The following is a 20,575-nucleotide window of genomic DNA, read 5'->3' on the forward strand; positions in this document are numbered from 1 at the left end:
GTATCCAGACAAGAGAACACTATCCAAAATGAAAATGAATTAACCACAACATGAATGAATGTCAGAAACAAACTATTAAATCAAAATCAATTTGCAAAGATGTTCATATAAAATCATGTTATTTATATAAAGTTCAAAATATGTATAACTAAAAATATAATGATTAGGACTATGTATGGGAGAAAATGGAAAAGAAATGCAAGGGATAAACAAAATTCAGGATGGTGGTTACTTCTGGAGAAGTTTTGGAGGTGAAGGAATGGAAATTGGGAAAAGCACATAGTCAGTGTCAAAGGTACTAGTGATGGTTTTTAAGGTGGGTGGCATATGCATTGAAATTCATTTTATTATTACTATTTTAATGTTTCACTTATGTTATTTTGCATGTATTGTAGGTAATAATAAGTAATAAAAACAGAACAAAAGTTAAGATATAAGGTGTCCCTATTTCTTTCCTAAATTGGTTGTCTCCCCTACAGATAAGCCAAGAGTATGTCCACAGCAAGATTCCTGTATTGTGTACACTTCTGGAGAGGTGCTATAACAATTAAGATTTGCCCATCCACCACATCTACTCCATCAACCCAAATAAACAACTCTTTCCTACTTTTTCCTGAGTCCAACATTTCTAGCTTTTATTGCTTTGAGCTAAGAATATATGCGTGTTTGTTCCACTTACTTCTTTAGAATGCTGGTCCTTCTCATCTAGTAAATGCTTCACTTGGCTTTAGGTGCATTAATTTGGTATGCAAACACTACCCTCATCCCTCCAATTTCTAGCATGGATACAGGTTTTTTCCTATTTTTTTCAAATATTTGTTTAGTCATTGCAAGGGTATTTAAATGCCTGGATTCAAGGCACAACTTCTACTTAGAAATCTTACTCCTATGTTTTAAATGGACAGGTAGTTTGACTTTCCTTTCTGAGACTACTGTTTAGAGACTAGTGCTACAATTCTAGAACTGTCATCCCAAACAAAGCGGCCAACTCACCCTTCATTACAAAAATAATTAACAGTTGATCCAAACTGGGTGTCTTTGTTGAAGTCCATTTTGCCATTTATGAGCTCTGGAAGGGATCCACATGATTTACCTGTGGGAAAGAAGCAGAATGTGGGGATTGGGTGTAGAATACTCTGAACGTCTGTTAATACATAAGGTCCCAAACTGGCCATAGCTCTTGTAGTTCCATAGATTTGCCACCTTGAGGAAATTTACAAGACTGCCTCAGGATCAGCCACCTACTAAGCACCACATTCAAAAAGACCTCCCTTCCAGATCTCATCCCCATATTTTTTGCCTCTTAAAAAGATGTAAACTTTGCTTATTACTAAAATGCTTACTCTGTAATTCAACCAGTGTACATCAAAAGTCTTGAAGTTTGGGATTCTCTCCCCACCTACACTTTTCTTTCCTTTCCTGAGTCATTCATTACTTAGTTTCAGTTGTAAAAATGGGACACCCCTAGTGAATGGAGATTTTCCCTCAGTCATGCCTTGTGATGGTCATTTCTCATGAAATGAACTTGTAATGAAGGTGCTAGGAACTCAAAGCAGTAGGAAGATATGACCTACAAGAATAACTCTCACATCTTTTTATACCTTAGGCAAAGTTACCAAGACACGTGTCTTTGTTTCAAAATTTGAACGACTGATCAGATATTAAAGATTATTGACACAGAGGAGTCCTCAGTCTAGAGTTACTTACGCCTACAGTTGTTTTCAGGGCTTGACCAGACAGAGTTTTGCAGGCAGGTGATAGAGAACACTCTTCTGTAGTAACCAAGGCGGCATTTATACTTCAAAGATGTCCCAACAGGAAACTCATCTTTCTCAATCAGTTCTGTAGGCATGGCGAATGTAAGGTGCACCGGGGATTGGCATTGACCTGGACAGCAAGACCACAGGGACGTCAAAGTTAGTGGAGAGGCCCTACGCTCCCACAGCTATGGGAGCTCGGCCTCCCGCTCCCGGAGGGCTCCGCCCGAGCCTTCGGGGCCCACGGGCAAGCAGCGTGCTGCCGAGTCCCTGAGGTTCCACGTGCCCTGGAAGAGGCTCCTGCTCCGCGACTTTTCTGAGGAGCCAGCTCGGCCACGAATGTGGATCCTGCCGCCGGGGTTCTCGCATACCGGGCAGCGCCTCGGCGTACCGGAGCTGCCCCTAAAGCGTAAAATCGACGCGGGGGCTATGACTGAGCCTTCGGTTTCGTCCAGCAAGCGCCGCGACGGCGGGTACACTGGCGCCCCAGACGGCGCGGAGCGTAAGGGCACCGGCCTGGAGACCGCGAGCCGCCGCTACTGCAGCCTCCCATGCGGCCCCGCGAGCCGGGGGAGGGGCGGTGGCGACGACGGGGCGGGGCGCGCAGAGTCCCTGCGGGGAGACTGGGGCTCTGCGCCGCGCCAGCGCAATGAAGAATTTTGGCAGTATAACAGCTTCCAGTGCTGGAGGAATCCTTTACCACCTATTGATCTGGCAGACATTGAAGATATAAGTGTAGACAACCCGACAAAAACACTTCTGGGCAAGAATGAAGTGGTTGAGATTAATATGGAGCCCTGACAGAAGGAGCTGAAGAAATGGGTTTTTCTGAATTTGAGGAGACATCTCTAAGTGAATTTATGTCTTCTTAAGGAAAAAAGTTATTTTCCGTACTTGATGTGATATCATTCCCAAACCTGAAAAATGAGGAAAAGTTGTTTTAAAGATAAATGTCTGCAGTCACTACTGTACCTCCCAATAGGGATTTGTCAAGGATATAGTGCAATTACAGGAGAAGTATTTTATGTATGCATTCTTAAGAAAAATGTATGTTTAAGTTCTAAATTTGAAGATATCAATCTTACACAAAGGAATTCTGACAGTTTTAGAAATAGATGGGAAACATTCAGATATTCCTCTTGTTAATTTGTACTACATGAAATGAATATTGTTTTATAATAACTTAATAAAATGCTTTCTAATACATTTCATCGACTCTTCTTCGTTGAACAAATAGCTGACTTAAAACATCTATGCAAACTTAAAATGTGGAGGATTCTTTCTGAAACCTGGTATTGTTTTTGTTTTGTTTTATTTATTTATTTTGGCTGCACGCAGGTTTTCTCTAGTTGCGGTGAGCGGGGACTACTGTTCTTTGCGATGCATGGCTTCTCACTGTGGTGGCTTCTCTTGTTGCGGAGCACAGGCTCTAGGCGCAATGGCTTCAGTAGTTGTGACACATGGGCTCAGTAGTTGTGGCTCACGGGCTCTAGAGCGCAGGCTCAGTAGTTGTGGAGCACGGGCTCAGTTGCTCTGCGGCATGTGAGATCTTCCCAGACCAGGGCTTGAACCCGTGTCCCCTGCATTGGCAGGGGGATTCTTAACCACTGCGGCACCAGGGAACTCCGCCCGGTATTGGGGTTTTTTTCCCCTTAGTTTACTTATTTATTTATTTAAAATTTATTTTAAATTGTTATTGGTATAGTTGATTTACATTGTTGTGTTAGTTTCTGGTGTACAGCAAAGTGAATCAGTTATACATATACATATATCCACTCTTTTCTAGATTATTTGCCCATATAGGTCATTACAGAGTATTAAGTAGAGTTCTCTGTGCTATACAGTAGGTACTTATCCATGATCCATTTTATTTTATTTTTTAAATTAAATTTAATTTAATTTTTAAAATTTTTTAACATTTTTATTGGAGTATAATTGCTTTACGATGGCGTGTTAGCTACTGCTTTATAAGAAAATAAATCAGCTATACATATACATATATCCCTGTATCTCTTCCCTCTTATGTCTGCATGACTCCCACCCTCCCTATCCCACCCCTCTAGGTGGTCACAAAGCACCGAGCTAATCTCCCTGTGCTGTGCAGCTGCTTCCTACTAGCTATCTATTTTACATTTGGTAGTGTATATATGTCCATGCCACTCTCTCACTTTGTCCCAGCTTACCCTTCCCCCTCCCCGTGTCCTCAAGTCCATTCTCTAGTAGGTCTGTTTCTTTATTCCCATCTTGCCCCTAGGTTCTTCATGACCATTTTTTTTCTTTTTTAGATTCCATATATATGTGTTAGCATACAGTATTTGTTTTTCTCTTTCTGACTTACTTAACTCTGTATGACAGACTATAGGTCCATCCACCTCACTACAAATAACTCAATTTCGTTTCTTTTTATGGCTGAGTAATATTCCATTGTATATATGTGCCACATCTTCTTTACGCATTCATCTGTACATGGGCACTTAGGTTGCTTCCATGTCCTGGCTATTGTAAATAGAGCTTCAATCAGCATTGTGGTACATGACTCTTTTTGAATTATGGTTTTCTCAGGGTATATGCCCAGTTGTGGGATTGCTGGGTCATATGGTAGTTCTGTTTTTAGTTTTTTCAGGAACCTCCATACTGTTCTCCATAGTGGCTGTATCAATTTACATTCCCACCAACAGTGCAAGAGTTGTCCCTTTTCTCCACACTCTCTCCAGCATTTATTGTTTGTAGATTTCTTGATGATGGCAATTCTGACTGGTGTGAGATGATATCTCATTGTAGTTTTGATTTGCATTTTTCTAATGATTAATGATGTTGAGCATTCTTTCATGTCTTTGTTGACAATCTGTATATCTTCTTTGGAGAAATGTCTATTTAGGTCTTCTGCCCATTTTTGGATTGGGTTGTTTGTTTTTTTTGGTATTGAGTTGCATGAGCTGCTTATAAATTTTGGAGATTAACCTTTTGTCAGTTGCTTCATTTACAAATATTTTCTCCCATTCTGAGGGTTGTCTTTTCATCTTGTTCATGGTTTCCTTTGCTGTGTAAAAGCTTTTAAGTTTCATTAGGTCCCATTTGTTTATTTTTCTTTTTATTTCCAGTTCTCTAGGAGGTGGATCAAAAGGCTCTTGCTGTGATTTATGTCATAGAGTGCTCTGCCTATGTTTTTCTCTAAGAGTTTTATAGTGTCTAGCCTTACATTATGGTCTTTAATCCATTTTGAGTTTATTTTTGCATATGGTGTTAGGGAGTGTTCTAATTTCATTCTTTTACATGTAGCTGTCCAGTTTTCCCAGCACCACTTATTGAAGAGGCTGTCTTTTCTCCATTGTATAGTCTTGCCTCCTTTATCAAAGATAAGGTGACCATATGTGCATGGCCTTATCCCTGGGCTTTCTATACTGTTCTATTGATCTATATTTCTGTTTTTGTGCCAATACCATACTGTCTTGATTACTGTAGCTTTGTAGTATAGTCTGAAGTCAGGGAGCCTGATTCCTCTAGCTCCGTTTTTCATTCTCAAGATTGCTTTGGCTATTTGGGGTCTTTTGTGTTTCCATACAAATTGTGAAATTTCTTGTTCTAGTTCTGTGAAAAATGCCATTGGGAGTTTGATAGGGATTACATTGAATCTGTAGATTGCTTTGGGCAATACAGTCATTTTCACAATGTTGATTCTTCCAATCCAAGAACATGGTCTATCTGTCCATCTGTTGGTATCATCTTTAATTACTTTTATCAGTGTCTTATAGTTTTCTGCATACAGGTCTTTTGTCTCCTTAGGTAGGTTTATTCCTAGATATTTTATTCTTTTTGTTGCAATGGTAAATGGGAGTGTTTTCTTAATTTCACTTTCAGATTTTTCATCATTAATGTATAGGAATGCAAGAGATTTCTGTGCATTAATTTTGTATACTGCTACTTTACCAAATTCATTGATTAGCTGTAGTAGTTTTCTGGTAGCATCTTTAGGATTCTCTATGTATAGTATCATGTCATCTGCAAACAGTGACAGCTTTACTTCTTTTCTGATTTGGATTCTTTTATTTCTTTTTCTTCTCTGATTTCTGTGGCTAGAACTTCCAAAACTATGTTGAATAATAATGGTGATAGTGGACAACCTTGTCTTTTTCCTGATCTTAGTGGAAATAGTTACAGTTTTTCACCATTGAGAACAATGTTGGCTGTGGGTTTGTCCTATATGGCCTTTATTATGTTGAGGTAAGTTCCCCCTGTGCCTACTTTCTGGAGGGTTTTTATCAGAAATGGGTGTTGAATTTTGTTGAAAGCTTTTTCTGCATCTATTGAGATGACCATATGGTTTTTATTTTTCAATTTGTTAGTATGGTGTATCACATTGATTGATTGTGAATATTGAAATATCCTTGCATTCCTGGGATAAACCCCACTTGATCATGGTGTATGATCCTTTTAATGTGCTGTTGGATTCTGTTTGCTAATATTTTGTTGAGGATTTTTGCATCTGTGTTCATCAGTGATATTGGCCTGTAGTTTTCTTTCTTTGTGACATCTTTGACTGGTTTTGGTATCAGGGTGATGGTGGCCTCGTAGAATGAGTTTGGGATTGTTCCTCCCTCTGCTATCTTTTGGAAGAGTTTGGGAAGGATAGGTGTTAGCTCTCCTCTAAATGTTTGATAGAATTCACCCGTGAAGCCATCTGGTCCTGTGCTTTTGTTTGTTGGAAGATTTTTAATCACAGTTTCAATTTCAGTGCTTGTGATTTGTCTGTTTATATTTTCTATTTCTTCCTTGTTCAGTCTTGGAAAGTTGTGCTTTTCTAAGAATTTGTCCATTTCTTCCAGGTTGTCCATTTTATTGGCATATAGTTGCTTGTAGTAGTCTCTCATGATCCTTTGTATTTCTGCTGTGTCTCGTTACTTCTCCTTTTTCAGTTCTAATTCTATTGAATTGAGTCTTCTCCCTTTTGTTCTTGATGAGTCTGGTTAATGGTTTATCAATTTTGTTTATCTTCTCAAAGAACCAGCTTTTAGTTTTATTGATCTTTGCTATTGTTTCCTTCATTTCTTTTTCATTTATTTCTGATCTGATCTTTATGATTTCTTTCCTTCTGCTAACTTCGGGGTTTTCTTGTTCTTCTTTCTCCAATTGCTTTAGCTGTAAGGTTAGGTTGTTTATTTGAGAAGTTTCTTGTTTCTTAAGGTAGGATTGTATTGCTATAAACTTCCCTCTTAGAACTACTTTTGTGGAATCCTATAGGTTTGGGGTCATCGTGTTTTCATTGTCTTTTGTTTCTAGGTATTTTTTGATTTCCTCTTTGATTTCTTCAGTGATCTCTTGGTTAGTAAGTAGTGTATTGTTTAGACTCCATATGTTAGTGTTTTTTACAGATTTTTTCCTGTAATTGATATCTAGTCTCATAGCATTGTTGTTGGGTAATATACTTGATATGATTTCAATTTTCTTAAATTTATCAAGGTTTGATTGGCAACCCATGATTTGATCTATCCTGGAGAATGTTCCATGAGTACTTGAGAAGAAAGTGTATTCTGTTGTTTTCGGATGGAATGTCCTATAAATATCAATTAAGTCCATCTTGCTTAATGTATCATTTAAAGCTTGTGTTTCCTTATTTATTTTCGTTTTGGATGATCTGCCCATTGGTGAAAGTGGGGTGTTAAAGTCCCCTACTAGGATTGTGTTACTGTCGATTTCTCCTTTTATGTCTGTTAGCATTTGCCTTATTTATTGAGGTGCTCCTGTGTTGGGTGCATAAATATTTACAATTGTTATATTGTCTTCTTGGATTGATCCTTTGATCATTATATAGTGTCCTTGTTTGTCCCTTGTAATAGTCTTTATTTTAAAGTCTATTTTGTCTGTTATGAGAATTGCTACTCCAGCTTTCTTTTGATTTCCATTTGCATGGAATATCTTTTTCCATCCCCCCACTTTCAGTCTATATGTGTCCCTAGGTCTGAAGTGGGTCTCTTGTAGACAGCATACATACGGGTCTTGTTTTTGTATCCATCCAGTGTATGTCTTTTGGTTGGAGCATTTAATCCTTTTACATTTAAGGTAATTATTGATATGTATGTTCCTATTACCATTTTCTTAATTGTTTTGGGTTTGTTATTGTAGGTCTTTTCCTTCTCTTGTGTTTCCTGCCTAGAGAAGTTCCTTTAGCATTTGCTGTAAAGCTGGTTTGGTGGTGCTGAATTGTCTTAGCTTTTGTTTCTCTGTAAATGTTTTAATTTCTCTTCTCATTTAATTTGAATGAGATCCTTGCTGGGTAGAGTAATGTTGGTTGTAGGTTTTTCCCTTTCATCACTTTAAATATGTCCTGCCACTCCCTTCTGGCTTGCAGAGTTTCTGCTGAAAGATCAGCTGTTAACCTTATGGGATTCCCTTGTATGTTACTTGTTGTTTTTCCCTTGCTGCTTTTAATATTTTTTCTTTGTATTTAATATTTGATAGTTTGATTAATATGTGTCTTGGTGTGTTTCTCCTTGGATTTATCCTGTATGGGACTCTCTGTGCTTCCTGGACCTGATTAACAATTTTCTTTCCCATATTAGGGAAGTTTTCAACTCTAATCTCTTCAAATATTTTCTCAGTTCCTTTCTTTTTCTCTTCTTCTTCTGGGACCCCTATAATTTGAATGTTGGTGTGGTTAATATTGTCCCAGAAGTCTCTGAGACTGTCCTCAATTTTTTTCATTCTTTTTTCTTCTTTTTTTTTTTTTTTTTGTAGCTCTGGAGGAGGGCTGAGAATTTTTTTTTAACATCTTTTTTTTTTTTTTTTTTTTTTTTTTTCAATATGCAGGCCACTCACTATTGTGGCCTCTCCCATTGTGGAGCACAGGCTCCGGATGTGCAGGCTCAGTGGCCATGGCTCACGGGCCTAGCCACTCCGTGGCATGTGGGATCTTCCCGGACCGGGGCACGAACCCGTGTCCCCTGCATCAGCAGGGGGACTCTCAACCACTGCACCACCAGGGAAGCCCTTAACATCTTTATTGGAGTATAATTGCTTTACAGTGGTGTGTTAGTTTCTGCTTTACAACAAAGTGAGTCAGTTATACATATACATATGTTCCCATGTCTCTTCCCTCTTGCTTCTCCCTCCCTCCTACCCTCCCTACCCCACCCCTCTAGGTGGTCACAAAACACCTAACTGATCTCCCTGTGCCATGCGGCTGCTTCCTACTATCTATCCGCCCTACGTTTGGTAGTGTATATATGTCCATGCCACTCTCTCACTTCATCACAGCTTACCCTTCACCCTCCCCATATCCTCAAGTCCATGCTCTAGTAGATCTTTGTTTTATTCCCATCCTACCCCTAGTCTTCTCATGACATTTTCTTTTTTCTTTATTTTGCTCTGCAGTAGTTATTTCCACTCTTTTATCTTCCAGGTCACTTATCCATTTTTCTGCCTCAGTTATTCTGCTACTGATTCCTTCTAGAGAATTTTTAATTTCATTTATTGTGTGGTTCATCTCTGTTTGTTTGCTCCTTAGTTCTTCTAGGTCCTTTAAACGTTTCTTGTATTTTCTCCATTCTATTTCCAAGATTTTGGATCATCTTTACTATCATTACTCTGAATTCTTTTTCAGGTAGACTGCCTATTTCCTCTTCATTTGTTAGGTCTGGTGGGTTTTTGCCTTGCTCCTTCATCTGCTGTGTGTTTCTCTGTCTTCTTATTTTGCTTAACTTACTGTGTTTGGGGTCTCCTTTTTGCAGGCTGTAGGTTCATAATTCCCCTTGTTTTTGGTGTCTGTCCCCAGTGGCTAAGGTTGGTTCAGTGGGTTGTGTAGGCATCCTGGTGGAGGGAACTAGTGCCTGTGTTCTGGTGGATGAGGCTGGATCTTGTCTTTCTGGTGGGCAGGTACACGTCTGGTGTGTGTTTTGGGGTGTCTGTGAACTTAGTATGATTTTAGGCAGCCTCTCTGCTAATGGGTGGGGTTGTGTTCCTGTATTGCTAGTTGTTTGGCATAGGGTGTCCAGCACTGTAGCTTGCTGGTCGTTTAGTGGAGTTGGGTGTTGGTGTTGAGATGGAGATCTCTGGGAGTTTTTCACTGTTTGATATTACATGGAGCTGGGAGGTATCTGGTGGACCAATGTCCTGAGCTTGGCTCTCCCACTTCAAAGGCACTGCCCTGACACCCGGTCGGAGCACTGAGACCCTTTTGGGAGGTCTGAGGTCTTCTGCCAGCGTTCAGTAGGTGTTCTCTAGGAGTTGTTCCACATGTAGATGTATTTCTGATGTATTTGTGGCAGGTAAGGTCTCTCCATGTCTTACTCTTCTGCCATCTTGAAGCTCCTTCCCCCTTGTATTGTTGTAAAAGAGCTTTCTAAATGTAAAGTAGTGAAAATTTTAATTGGGTAGGATATTTGGATAAGTTCCAATATTTAACACTTGTTAAACTTGACTTTGGGCAATCAAAAATGGATAAAAAACAAGGAGAAATGAGTAGGTTCTTCTTTCCCCCTTTTCCCAGGATAAGAGGAAAGAAATTTATATTTTTTTCTTTTCTTTTTTAAAAAAATTCCTTGGTTTTGGATTGTTTTGAGGGTATGGTGTTTAATGCTTATTACTTTAGACTTGTAGTTGTAAACACTGACAACACTTCAAAAAGTTTTGAATAGGCCCCACTCCTGAGAGATTCTCTTGTAATTGTTCTGAGGTGGACTTTGGGTGTAGCAATTTCTTTTAAGCACCAGTTCTCCTTCCTCCCATTCCTCAAATGAGCAGACCTGTTGGAGAACCTCTAGACTAATGATAGTTTTTCCTGTTTAAAGGAGATAAGTAACTTGAGCTGAAGCTCTGCTTCCCTAATTAGCTTTGCTTTTATTTTGCTCTGTGGAATGCTTTGTTACAACTAAATTATTGTGTCATTATTACTGTTTTATTGTTAAAAAATAAAGTAAACAATTTGTGTTTGAGTTAAAAAAAAAAGATAGTGGAGAAATTTCTATGCTACTTTCTCTTTTTTTCTCCAATATGTTTCATAGATGTAGCAGTAACCTATGTTGGAAGTCTGTTGCCAAGTCAGCACAAAGAAATTTCAGCACATGATTTGTAGACAAAGGTCAACAACTATGAAAGCATACTTTTAAATGCATATTTAAAATATTAGACTCAGCTACTACCCCTTAAGACCTCACAGTTTTAAGTTAAAGTAATAAAAATACCATTTAGAGTCAATCAATATATAATCAAGAATAAATATCTGCTGGAAAATACCATTTTACTTTAGTTTTAAAAACCTCTTTTTTCTGTTTTTTTTAAATCTCTTGTTCCTCCCCACACTCCCTACTAATTAATTCAAATAATGGAGGATAGATTGAAACCAATCAATTAACTGGTCACTTTTTTTAGTCTTCAAAGAACCAAATTTTGGCTTTGTTGATTTATGTTTATCTTCATTTTATTTTTACTAAAATTTTCTTGACTTTATTTGGTGTTCTTTTTTAAAAAATGAATTTCTTGAGATAATTACTTAGAATTTTTTTATTTTCAGCTTTTCATAGTCTAAAAAAAAGCTTCAGACTATTATTTTTATTCTAAGCATAGATTTAGCTGCATTCCACAAGTTTTAATGTGCCATATTTTCTTTTTGTTCAATTTCAAATATTTGATAATGACCATTGTAGTTTCTTCAATGACCCATGGTTTACTTAGAAATGTTTTGCAGAATTCACAACCATTTGAGGAATGTTTTTAGCTGTATATTTATTATCAAGTTTTGAGATTGATTGATTTTGTTTTATGGCTCAGCGTATGATCAACTGAGATAACTGTATTTGTATGTATTTGTAAAAAATATGTGTCTGTGGTAGAGGGTGCAGTGCCCTGGGTATATCTGTGAGGCACAATATGTTAATATTTGTTTAAATCTTCTACATACTTATTGATTTGTTGGGGGTATGCTTATTCTACCATATAATGTTCCAGCTATTGTACATTTGTCTTATTTCTAACTCTGTCCATTTTTAAACTTTTATATATTAATATATACATATTTTTAACATTTTTATTTAGGTACAGTAATGTACCTTTATATATTTTAAAATTATATTTTGTAGTAGATAGACTCTTTTATTGTTAGAAGATATCTCTCTTTATCTCTAGTAATGAATCTTGCCTCAAATTCTATTTTGTCCACTTTACTTATAGGCAATTAAGAAACAAATTCGTAGATTTAATTCTCAATATATCTATAACTATTTTAAATATAAACACACAATGATCATTTAAAGACAAAGATTGTCATAATGCCACATTTGTCAAATAAGCTTTCTTTTGGTTCATTTTTGCATAATGTGTTTTCCATCTTTTTATATTCATTCATTCTGTCTCTGAACATGTATATTAATTTGTTTTGTATGGAACACATAGTTTTTATTTTTACTTTTATTTATATATTTATTTATTTAGGCTGCACAGCACAGCTTGCAGGATCTTAGTTCCCTGACCAGGGATTGAACCTGGGCCCTGGCAGTGAAAGCACGGAGTGCTAACCACTGGACCACCAGGGAATTCCCTGTTGTTTTTATTTTTAATTAATTATGATAGATGTTCCCAAACTTAGTTCACAGCGCTCTTGGGGTCTTAGTAATTTTTTCACATCATTCCTAGCCAAAAAAGAAATACTTTAACAGTTTTATTTATTAAATAACTGGACCCAAACAGCTTAATAAGTCTTGTGCCCACCATAATTCTTAATGATAGACTGTTAGACACTGCTCAACTTCTCAAACCTTGGAATCAGATTGTAAACTGCCACCTAATTTCCTATACCATTAATTTTCATTTGGTACTTTTTCTTTATCACAGTCACTGCTGAAAACCCAGCTTTGCAAAGATTTGATGTCACCAAGTGGAGCTTTCTGCAACCTAATGTAACTGGGAGCAACTCTGAGCTAGCAGTTTGCAGAATACGTGAGAGATATCAAATATTGCTGTGTTTCCACTGAAAATTTAAAATATTCCTTAGGTCTCCTGTGAATTTATGAAGGCCCCCGGGGCACTTCAACCCACAGTTTGGGAAATGAAGTAGTATGACAATCTTTGTATTTAAAGTGGAATTGTCTGTTTATAATTAATAAAATTGTTGATGTCTTTGGGATTCAATCAATCTTCTTACTATTTGTTTTTTATTTATCCTATGTTTTCTATGTGCTTTATTCTCTTCTATTTTGCCTTCTTATTGATTATCAATTATACTTACTATTTTACTTATTTCCTTTTATTAGATTATTATGAACATAATAATCTACTTTTATTGTTCCTTTAAAGATAATGTGCATCCTTAACATAGTAACACGTAATTAACAATGATAACTTCCCCAACAATTCAAGAACCATAGAAAATGCTAACTCCATTTAATTCCCTTCTGTCTTTTGTTCTATCATTATCATGTACTTAAATTCTACATACATTTTAAACTAACACTAGTCATAATCAGTGTACACACTGCAGGCTGTTTGCTGGGCTGTAACCATTTGCTGCTAACCTGGACCCTAATGGCAATGGATTCCCTCAGCAGGCTCAGCTAAAATTTTGAAAATCTGTGTGGAAACATGTGGTAAGCTAGATAATGAGCTCCCAAAACATCCATGCCCTAATCCCTGGAAACTGTGAATGTTACATAAGATGGCAACAGTGCTTTGCAGATGTGATTTGGTTAAAAACCTTGAAGTGGGAAGATCATCCTGGATTATTTGGATGGACCCTAAATTTAATCACAAAGGTCTTTATAGGAAAGAAGCAAATGATCAAAGGAGAGCGAAGAAGATTTGAAAATGGTGCACTGATGACTTTGAAAGTAGAGAAAGGGGGCCATGAGCCAAAGGATGTATGCTGCCTCTGGAAGGTAGAAAGAGCAAGGAAACCTATACTCCACTTGAGCATCCAGAAAGAACACAACCCTATGGACCCATTGTAGATTTTGACCTCCAGAACTTTAAGAGAATAAATTTCTGTTGTTTTAAGCCACTGAGTTTGTGGTAATTTGTTATAGCAGCAATAAGGAACTAACACAAAAGATAATGGCACATGGTGTTAAAAAGTTTGAATTTGTAGAGACCTGGCCTTGAATCCAATGTCTTCTACTTACTAGCTGTGGGGTCTTAGATGAGCTGCTTGAATTTCTCTGAGCCTCAATTTCACCTTCATAAAAGTGATAATAATATTTACCTAGTACTTTCACTGAGAGGGTCAAAGATGCAAAGCATTTAGTAGCATCTTATACATAGAAAGCACTTAATAAATTGTCATTATAGTAGTTATCATCCATAGAGATAGGTAGATGCTAACCAGTAGATTCAAATATTCTGCAAAAGTGGCCATGTTCACTTTGCTTCCAAGAGCTTATTTTCTACCTAGATGTACAGAGCTAGTTTAGAATAAACTTGTCTAGTTGGAAAAGCCCTGAAGGACCTCAGTGACCAGTGATCTCAGAAGTTCTCCTGAATGAATGTGTCCCAGATTCAGGCTGGGATTTAATCTCTGCAACCCATGAGTTCTATCATGGTTCCCACCAGACCACTGGCAGACATGAGAATTCCTGAAGAAACTGGATCCAACTAGCCATTAGGCCTGCAGAGTTGCTAAGTTGCTTCTTTCCTGTTTAATGGCTTTAATCAGAATTAGGGGACTTAATCTGTGTACCCTACTTAAGCAAAGGATGATGATCCAAGAAAGCTCATATTTCTTACTTATTTTTTCCTAATATTAGACAGTCTTATATCTATCACTACACATTCTCTTTATTAAACCAGCAATTATTAAGCATGAGTGCCCTTGCCTATGATTCTTTCCTCATCTTGTACCACTGTCTCCTCTGACTGAGCTGTAGTCCCTCCCTGCCACAACCCATTCTCCCCCTTCTTTAAGACATATGTTCTTTCTTCTTTCTGTGATCGTCCCTCTATGTGATTACTTTTATCTTTATTCTGACTTCCACTCTTCTTCCAGGTCTCTGCTAAAATGCTGCTTCCTTTGTGAAGCCTTCCCTGACCTTCCCAGGGATTTTGAATCTGGCCTACTTGCCTCTGTCCACCCCCATAATAATTTCTAATTGGACCCTTTACTTTTCCTTTTATATCACTTACTATAAGTTTGCTTTTTATATTTATGTGCTTTTAAGAATATCTATTTCTCTCAATAGGTATTAGACATGCATAATATGAAGGCAAGAAACCCCATGAGTTTTGCTCCTCTAAACTAATACCTAGTCCAGGTGCCTAGCACTCAATTATAAGCAGTCTGTGCATATTTGTTGCAATGAATAGATGAATGATGAATGACCTACCAAACTTAAAAAAATCAGGAGTCTGGGCTATGTCCCTAAAAGCTCTAATTCAGTGGTTGTGGGTTACAGCCCACAAAACTATCTTTTAAAAAAGCTTCACAGGTGATTTTGACAGATAACAGCACTTTGAGAACCACCGTGACAATCAGGAAAAAGCTACCAAGTAAAAAAACAACTCTGTGATTTCAAATGTTATACCTTCACCTTTTCTTTAGTTTATATGTGGGATGAGTGTAATTTTGATATTCATCTCCTCCACTGATGCTGGACAAGGGAAGAGATTCCAAATGGACCTTCTGGTGCCAAAAGTTTTACTAGGAGAGGCTGACTGTCACAGCAAAGCTCACAAGGAGAAGACAGAGATCTAAAACAAAAAAGCAAATGGAATGGACAGTTCTTGGAATGGCATTACTTTCCTTTAATTACCTAAAATTCTTACCTGAGTTCTGGGTATAGGATATGGAATAATTAAAAATTCAAATTTGGATAATATCCCAAATAAAAAGGAATATATGAAACTTCACCTGAGAAAGCTTGATCTAGTTTCTTTTTCCTCCTTCATTGCCAATCCCTCAAATTATGGTTGGTTCCTATGATAACTATATTAACATGAACTCTGTAAACTCAAGATCTATAAGAGTTTACAAAAAAACGTTTTGTATAGCTTTATTAAGATATATTAAATACAGTAAGTGTACAATTTGATGACTCTTGACATATGTATGCACCATGAAATGATCACCATAATCAAGACAACAAACATTTCCATCACACTCCCTACGGTTTCCTAATGTTTCTTTGTAATCCATCCATCTCTCTATCTCCTTCTCTAGGCAGCCTCCAACCTGCTTCCTCTTACACAGATTGATCTGACTTCTAGAATTTCATATAAACTGAATCATTCAGTTTGTACTTTTTATTTTTGTCTAGCTTTCACATAACATAATTATTTTGAGAATAATCCATGTGTTGCATATAAAAATTTGCGTGGTTTTGTTTTGTTTTGTTTGCTGAATAACATTCAGCTGCAAAACTACACCTTAATTTAGTTTACCCTTTCAGCTGTTGAAGGACTTTTGTATTGATTCCAGTTGTTGGCTGTTACAAATAAAGCTGCTATAAAAATTCATGAACAAGTCTTTATGAGGACATATGCTTTCATTTCTCTTGAGTAAATACCTAGGAGTGAAATGCTTAGATACATGTGTGTTTAACTTTTTAAGAAACTGCCAAAACTGTTTCCAAAGTGGTTGTATCATTTTACCAATGAGCAATGTATGATAATTATAGTTACTTCACCTTATAGCCAATCCTTGGCATGGTCAGTTTTTTAAATTTTAGCCATTCTGGTGAGTGTATAGTGTCATCTCATTGTGATTTTTGTCTTGGATGACACAGTCCACTTTGAAATACACCTGACTCAAAACTTCTACTCAAGGCAGGTTGATTTATTCTATACTATAAGTACAAACTACCCTTTATTTCTTCCATGTCTGTTCAAACATGAGCTGACAACCTGGAGTATGCTCTGCTCCCCATGCTGCATATTCTCTTCTTTATTGAAGGGACCTGAAAATGTTTTGCTTAAGTAACTCTTTAAGTTAGAGAAAAAAAGAGCATGCACTTTAAAATGTTTTATATATTTTATATTTAAATATTTAAATATATTTATATATTTTATGATATGTATTAAATGTTATATATTTGGTGTATTATATAATATATAATATGTACTACATACTTTGTTATAATGTATAATATACATTAGATTTTCTATATGGCATAATATAATACATACTTTGGTATAGTTTGGTATAAAATAATATATAATATTTAATATGCACATTATGTATTATATATATTAATATTATATATAATCTATACAAACTTTAAGAAGTTAATATTAGATATTACATTATAATATATATTATATAACTTAATAAAGCTATTATATATAATTATATGTTTGCAATATACAATGTAATCATACATGCTATATTATATAACAGCATAAATATAGCATAATGCTTTGTAATATAAATATAAGAATTTATGTATATAAAACAGTATGTTATATTACAGAATATAACATAATTATATTGTTAATTTATATATAACGTGTTATATTATGTATATTTAAATGTTAAATATATTTAAACATGTATGTTTACCAAGTGAGGGCGCCAGAGTCTGCTCTATGTTCAAAGTGGTCCTAGTAATGCTTAACTAGTGTGCTAATTTTTTTTTTTTTCTTTTTTTTTTTTGTGGTACGCGGGCCTCTCACTGTTGTGGCCTCTCCCGTTGCGGAGCACAGGCTCCGGACGCGCAGGCTCAGCGGCCTTGGCTCACGGGCCTAGCCGCTCCATGGCATGTGGGATCCTCCTGGACCGGGGCACGAACCCGTGTCCCCTGCATCGGCAGGCGGACTCTCAACCACTGCACCACCAGGGAAGCCCTAGTGTGCTAATTTTTATGTAAAATAAATATCCCTGTGAAACATACTTTACAATCTTTTTTTTTTGGATTCACTCTAGTGCTGTTAAAGCCATGCTCCTTCCACTCAGGTGAAGATCACTGGATCTCCCTTTTCAATCACCCCATGGCCTTCAGGCTCTTGTGTGACTTCCTAGTCATGGTTTTGTAGATCCCCATGGGGATTTTCAGGTTAAAAAACCCTGTCACACCCACTACCTCATCTGATTTTTACGATAACCCTCTCAGATAGAAGAATGTCAATTATGTTTATTTTATATATGTGGACTCTCAAGATCAGGAATGTTAATTGGCTTGCTGGGTTCAAGGCTCCCAGCTAGTAAGTAGCAGAGGCTGGACAAACCAGAACCCTGGCCTCCTAATTAAGGAGATTTCATAAAACCCCACCACCCTACCACCCTGTATGCATACACCTTGGAGGCATAGCTCTCTTACATTTCTTTCAAACTCCAAAGTGCTGTGCATACTGTCAGCATTCCATCAGCATTTTCTTTAGCTAAATTACTTTGGCAAGTAAATTACTAGATAGTTTAGTTTAGGCTGTTTCACATTTTGAAGTTATTATGATGACCTTAGGAAATTTTTTTTTTGCAATTAATAGTGTTTGGCAGTGAGGGGGAAGGGTAAGCTGGGACGAAGTGAGAGAGTAGCACTGACATATATACACTACCAAATGTAAAATAGATAGCTAGTGGGAAGCAGCTGCATGGCACAGGGAGATGAGCTCCGTGCTTTGTGACCACCTAGAGGGATGAGATAGGGAGGGTGGGAGGGAGATGCAAGAGGAAGGGGATATGGGTTATATGTATACGTATAGCTGATTCACTCTGTTATGCAGCAGAAACTAACACAACATTGTAAAGCAATTATACTCCAATAAAGATGTTAAAAAATTAGTTCCATAAATTGAACAAATGTTACATTAAAAATAGATAAATTGACATTGAAAAAAAAAGTGTCTGGGATTGTACTATAATAGTAATTTAATAACACGGACAGGCTACAACAACATTCCAGTAAAAAGGGAGCCAGATAGCCACAAAGTCCACAAAAATTATAAGCACAGATTGCTTCATTTACTTGGCATGCTTCTCTTCTGAAAATAAAGCTTTAGGTTTTATCCCATTTCTTCACTGAACAGGTTCTTTTATGACGTCTAAGGAGATAAGATATTAATAGCAATTTCTTTGGAAACTTGGTTTCCCTTTTCCTCTTAGAATAGAAGGCACAATCAAATAATGAATGCAAAACGTCTAGTGACAGCAAAGAGCAAATGAGTTGTCGAGAAGAGGCTGGACAAAATAAGACTGTCACTTCAACCAAGATGTTGACACGAGTCTAAGCAACTAAGAAGACTTCTAGGAAAGCCAAAAATAAGAAGAGAAGTGTTCTAATCTCTTTTTACCTGTTTGAAGCTAACGGAAGGAAGGGAGGATGCCACGTCAAAATTTTCATGATAGTTTTGTTCTAAACAACTGACTAAAAAGAGACAATATGTAAACATCTCTACACTCTCCTTCTACTGGTAACCGTTACACTAAGGGTTCTGCGGCTTAGCTAGGTCTTCTAACCTCAAGCACCTGGGATCTGTAATGATGGCAGTGGTTGTTTGGGGTGTGGGTGGGGTGAATATAGCCAGATGCAGGGCACTTTTCAGGTGATCATTGCAACCCCTGGACTGCTTGTCCAAACACCCTCGTGAACAAAGAGCCGAAGTAATAACGATAAAAATCAAGTGGCAGGCCCTGTTTTAGACCTTTGGACACGCTTTATGCCATTTAGGTACCAACCCCATGAGGTACAGAGATCAGTATTCGCATTGACAGATGACGAAACACGTGTAGCAACTTTCCTCACAATTAATATGTTTCTAGGATTAGAACCCAAGTTTGTCGAATTTCCAACCCCCCTTTCTTTCCCTGTGATCAGCGCCACACTTCTGTAAGCCAGTCTCTGAATTAACACAAAGGCAAGCAATTCCGTGCAGCACCTGTTCATCGTCTGCGCTGAGCACAACATAAGCCCCCCGAAGAGAAGAAATTCGACCAGTGCCAACAGGGTCACGGGACACAGAAGGGAATCCCGGAGCCGACTTGCCTTCTCGCGCGCTCAGCTCACAGAAAGAGACACCGGGCGCAAGGGCCAGCGCGGTAGTGCCCGCCGCGCCCGCTCCCACGGCCCCCCGCATCTCACCCCAGGCCGCCGGCAGCGCAAGCAGCACCAGGACCCCCAGGAGGGCTCCTCCGGGACAGAAGGCAGGGAACGCTGGCGGCAGGAGAGGCGCCTGGCTCCTCGGAGAAGTGGCTCCCATCCTCCCCAAGGGCCTCTAGTAACCAGATGCGATCTCGGAGAAAATCGAAGTCAAGGGAAAGTGCAGCCGAGAGAAGTACCACACACCCGGTTCCGCTCCCAGGGTCTGAGAAGCGTGGCGGAGGTTCCGGGACAAAAAGCTTTTGACCACAACTTCCCCTTGGTGAGCAAGGTCTTGTTTACTCCCAGTTTGCATTGTTTCTAACAAGTATCACTCCCAAAGATCACCTTAGAGATCCAGGTACAGGAGGAAAATCTGGCAGCGTTTTCAGCTCCTTGATGTATTCCGCGTGTGAGGATGGGCAGTTCCAGACAAAGGTGGTGGATTCTCACAACTTTGCTTTTATACACCCCTGCACGACTTTTCCCCTTCTCAAGAATCCACGTGGGTAGGTCACCTAAAGAAAAGCCTGCTCTCTCTGTTGAAGCAACCGTTGCAGGCAGCCTGTACAGTGTACAGGAAATATGAAGAACCAATTTCTTTATGTTGAATTGAGATACACCAAGCCACTGAAAGATTTTTTAGACGAGAGTGACTTAATCAAATTTGCATTTTTTAAAGTCTGATTCTGTCTATAGTATAGAGACTGGACAGGAATAAGGCAATAGCGGAGACCAGCAAGGAGGCTTTTGCCATCACCTGGGTGGGATTTGGTAGTGACTGTGGATAAAGTAGACAATTAAGAAAGATATTGCAGATGAACAAAATTTGCT

The 20,575-nt window shown here is 37.9% G+C and overlaps 2 protein-coding genes across 2 annotated transcripts in view; one reads left to right on the forward strand and one right to left on the reverse strand.

The window, feature by feature from the left end:
- Positions 1-19,908, reverse strand: part of CR1 (complement C3b/C4b receptor 1 (Knops blood group)) — a 100,903-nt gene extending 80,995 nt beyond the window's left edge. Inside the window, exons 1-3 of the mRNA XM_067032761.1 lie at positions 19,745-19,908; positions 1,708-1,887; positions 994-1,093 (exon numbers count right to left, since the gene is read on the reverse strand). Coding sequence (XP_066888862.1) covers positions 994-1,093; positions 1,708-1,887; positions 19,745-19,862 — 398 coding nt within the window. The 5' untranslated portion in view covers positions 19,863-19,908. The remainder of the gene's footprint in view (positions 1-993; positions 1,094-1,707; positions 1,888-19,744) is intronic.
- C1H9orf40 (chromosome 1 C9orf40 homolog) lies at positions 1,983-2,755 on the forward strand (the record flags this gene model as incomplete). The annotated part of the gene is given in 3 exon segments (XM_067020343.1): positions 1,983-2,280; positions 2,283-2,328; positions 2,330-2,755. Coding segments are annotated over 3 exon segments (573 nt in total), but the record flags the coding sequence as incomplete, so codon positions are not given.
- Positions 19,909-20,575: the final 667 nt, after the last annotated feature.

Source organism: Kogia breviceps, chromosome 1, assembly GCF_026419965.1.
Source record: "Kogia breviceps isolate mKogBre1 chromosome 1, mKogBre1 haplotype 1, whole genome shotgun sequence".
In the NCBI taxonomy this organism is placed as follows: Eukaryota; Metazoa; Chordata; class Mammalia; order Artiodactyla; family Physeteridae; genus Kogia; species Kogia breviceps.